The 3,864-nt window shown below is 41.5% G+C and overlaps 1 protein-coding gene across 1 annotated transcript in view; it reads right to left on the bottom strand.

Annotated features, from left to right (window-relative positions):
- ahrra (aryl-hydrocarbon receptor repressor a) overlaps positions 1–3,864 on the bottom strand; it is a gene marked incomplete at its 5' end in the record, with an annotated part of 57,796 nt that overhangs the window by 9,025 nt on the left and 44,907 nt on the right. The window contains 1 exon segment of the mRNA XM_014030095.1: positions 1,276–1,394. Coding sequence (XP_013885549.1) covers positions 1,276–1,394 — 119 coding nt within the window.

Below are 3,864 nucleotides of genomic sequence, written 5' to 3' on the forward strand. Positions count from 1 at the left end.
CACACACACACACACACACACACACACAGATACACACAAATACACACAAACACTCTTCAACAAAACCTCTAATACGTTTTTAAGTTTCTGCATCCTGTAATATTCAATATTTGTATATATTTATTTATTTTTAGGACGTCTGGAACAAAAAGGCGTCACACATTTAACCTAAAAAGGCAAAACCTATATTTTTTTATTATTTTTATTTTTCAGGCTTTTTACTCTAATTGGTTTTACTGGAAATAATTGGCAAATTAATGCCAGCTGAATACAGAGCGTTTGTTCTTCATATGTACTGAAATACTCATTATTTACGGTGGAACAGAGAAGCCCATTTGCTATTTATTTTATAGGTGCCGAGCTGCCAAAAGCAACTGAAGAAAATACAACTAAACCTTATTTTTTTTATTGAAAACTGACAAATAAATCCAACCCAAGCAAGTCAGGTTATAAAGAAGGAAAAGAAACCCTGTTCTAATACTGGCAGCAAGCTGGTTTTGTATATTTTCTCAACATTTCTCTCATTTCCTTACATACTCACAGCCTTTATGTAATGGAAACATCCACCTGCTGCTGTCCTGACCTTCTCCTGTCAGAGTAAAAAGGGCTTGCGATACAAATCTTAAAAGGTACTTTGCACGCACATGCAAAAAATAAAATATGTGTTTATGGATTTGGGAAGGAGGGGAGGTGAACAGGAGTGGCTGGGAAAGTAGCAGAAAGCAGCACACCCTCGAATCGCTTGGGTCAAATATGGATAAATATTGGACCGTAGTTTGTATTAGAGTTCACCCTGAAGGTTAGACCATGCAATACTCTTTAAAATCGGTTGGGTTTTTAAAAACTTGAACCCTAAAAGCTCAAATTTCAGAGTTCTGGGATCAGGCAGCTGAGAAACGAGTCGTTTCCTTTGATTTGTGTTGACAAGCTTCGGTGTGTTCTTCTCACTCTCTTTCACACATGACCACATGCGTTCAGGACACGCACAAACTTCGCTGGCGTGCGAGCGTTCCCGCCGCCTCCGTCAGCTCTGACACCAACGTCTCAGCCGTACGTCACGCAACACCAAAGCCCTGCGGGGAAGGTCACACCACGGGGCGACCCAGACTCCTGAGACAAAACGTTTTACTGGCGGAGCGATGCGTGACCAGTGTGTGGCGTGTGACGTACGTTTAGCCAGTAAAATAACTTTGTRTGCACGTGATACCCTCTGTTTTAGAGATCAGGAGCAGAGGTCACACACCAAAGACACAGACGGGTCATATGGTTTCTTACTTCCAAGAGGAGGCTGCTTTCGTTGATGGCCGTGCCCAGTGGAAGGCTCTCTYTCCTGGGTTCAGGGTTAGAGGATGCTGGGCTGGTGATGGGCTTCCTGGACGTCTTGTCTTGACTCGCTATAAAAATAAAAACACGGTAAATGGGTTGGGACTGCAGATGAACAAAATGTACCATWAAAGTCTTATTTTTTCTTTAGCATACGTATCTAACACGAAGAGTTCAGTCAACACAAGACATTTAGAAATAACATTTTTGGTTTTACTCTAAAGCCTGTTTACAGTTTCTCAAAGTCGCTGAGTCATAGCAGTTTTCAGACATGTGGCAGACTCATTACCCCGTATCAGTCCAATATTTGGACTTTATAAATACCAGGAGGTAATGTGAGGTGGGGCAGCCTCGCAGCACAAAGCACTGGAGGATTTTTACGACTTTACAGGATTCCTTGTGTTTGATAAAGCACATGGGACGGTCACRGAAAGTCAGGCAGAAACAGATGAAAGGATTATTAAATGACACGCTCGAGTTGTACAAAACAACAGGGTGACGCATCTGAGCGACTCTAAACTGTCCCGTACAGCTGCAGGTGTGACGTCACCATTCCCACAGTGAAGCACGGGGGAGGCTGCATCATGAGGTGGGGATGGGTTACAGGTGGAACATGATAATTATTGTGTTTCAGCTTTAAAATTATTGTATTTTGACCCAAACTGTCATGTGCTGAGTGAGGCTGTTGTGAGATGAAGTGTGCTGTGTTTGGTGACAACGTGCACAGAGGAGAGAAATCAAGAAAATGTAATAGTATCTGGCAACCCTGATGTAACCTTTCAGAGTACAAAGTCCCAACAATGGGGTCCCAAAACATCAAGGTGGGGTCCTGAAAAGATTTTCTGAATTAATTATATTAGAAAATAACAAACATTTTTTCCCTTTGTTGTTACAAAAGAGTAAGGTTAGTGTATTCAAATGGACAAAAATAGCTTAATGAATATTGTTACTATGCTCTTATTTTTTGACATGAAAACAATGTTTATGATCCAACAACAGTTGGGGGCTCAGGTCTTTGCTGCTGCTATTTTGAGGGTCAAAGGCTGAAAATTTTGAGAACCACTGTATAACGTTTTAGACATCGTATTCCTACTTTATGTCTAAATGACTAATAAAAGTTATGTATTCAATCAATTTGTTAGCAGTACAGTATGTACTCGCCTAAAAGAGGCTTCCAGTTGATTTTTGTTGTTCTATCTTCCATTGTTATTCCATTGTTTTTCACCAGATCAACGAGCTAAAACAGCTGAAGCTCCTCCRGTTTAGGGAGAACCTGGAAGGGTCCGGTCAAAACACAGACTTTGGTTTGACTGGTTCAGTTTAAAGGTTGTTTGATCCAACAGTGGTGCAGTGATGGGTGCAAAGCTCTTCTGAGTTCTCACTTGTTGCATCTTCAGAGTGTCTTTTATGTTGTGCAAATTAAACCTCTCAAAAAACAGTCCAAGTTTTAAAGAAACACAGCAAACTGTTGGGTTTGGGGGAACCATCGTTTCGTGGTGAATCATTCTGAGGTAATAGAGGAGACTCAGGAAGGAAGTAGAGTTTTTCAGAAGTTCAGCATCATTTATTTATTAAAACATATATTTCTGCACACAGGTCTGAGCTTACAGCCTGCTGCTAAATAAAACATGAATATGTATAAATTATCACCACCGTCACCTGCTCTGTGTCTGTGTGTGCTGTACGACTCGTCACGTGYACCCCGCTGACGTGTGCGTTGCGTGTTCCTCCTATAGGCGTGTTCTGTCAGGGGCATGTAGCTCGCTCCAGCACATCAGCCCTTCRCTCGCAGATTAGTCACGCAACCCATGTTCTATCTGCAGTACGAGGGGAAAACTGGACGTGCACGTACCCGCCGCCCACCCGCTCCAGATAACCTTGTTACGGCTTCAGATCCTCACCCTTTGACCTTCCACCCCCTCCTCTTCACCGCTCGTCTTCGTCTTTTCTTTCATGAATTAGAGGCGATCGATGACTTTAAATCCCCTTTTGTTAACCTTTAAAACTGAAAGTACTTTTTAAACTTGTCATATCTTCAACACGAACCTCAGCAGAAACTTAAATCTTCACATGCATGATCATCAGAGCTTTTTTTTAAACACGACTCATAGTTTTTGCACAGCAACTGGTTGTTTGAGGCTTTCTAGTCTGCTTCTTTCTGCCTGACCTATTAGGTGTGCTGGTTACAATGGTGACCCCAATAAGAAGCAGCTTTATGGTTTATTTTTAGTTTTTACTTTTCCATATTCCAACAAATTACTACAGAATAAAAGTCTTAAATGTTCTAGTTTCATGCCTCTAATCTTTGTTACCTCCGCCAAGGGCGAGGTAATGTTTTTGGTCGCGTATGTCGTTCTGTTTGTGGACATTACTCAAAAACTTGAGAACGTATTGTCATGTCATTTTTATCACATGTGGGTACTGGGCCAAGGAACACACTTTTAAATTTTGGTGATGTTCCGGATCACGACGCAGATACGGGAATTTTTACTTTATTTTAACACTCTGAGATCGGCAAAGCTGTGATGCTTTCACAGGGCT

This window comes from Austrofundulus limnaeus, unplaced genomic scaffold (assembly GCF_001266775.1).
Source record: "Austrofundulus limnaeus strain Quisiro unplaced genomic scaffold, Austrofundulus_limnaeus-1.0 Scaffold998, whole genome shotgun sequence".
In the NCBI taxonomy this organism is placed as follows: Eukaryota; Metazoa; Chordata; class Actinopteri; order Cyprinodontiformes; family Rivulidae; genus Austrofundulus; species Austrofundulus limnaeus.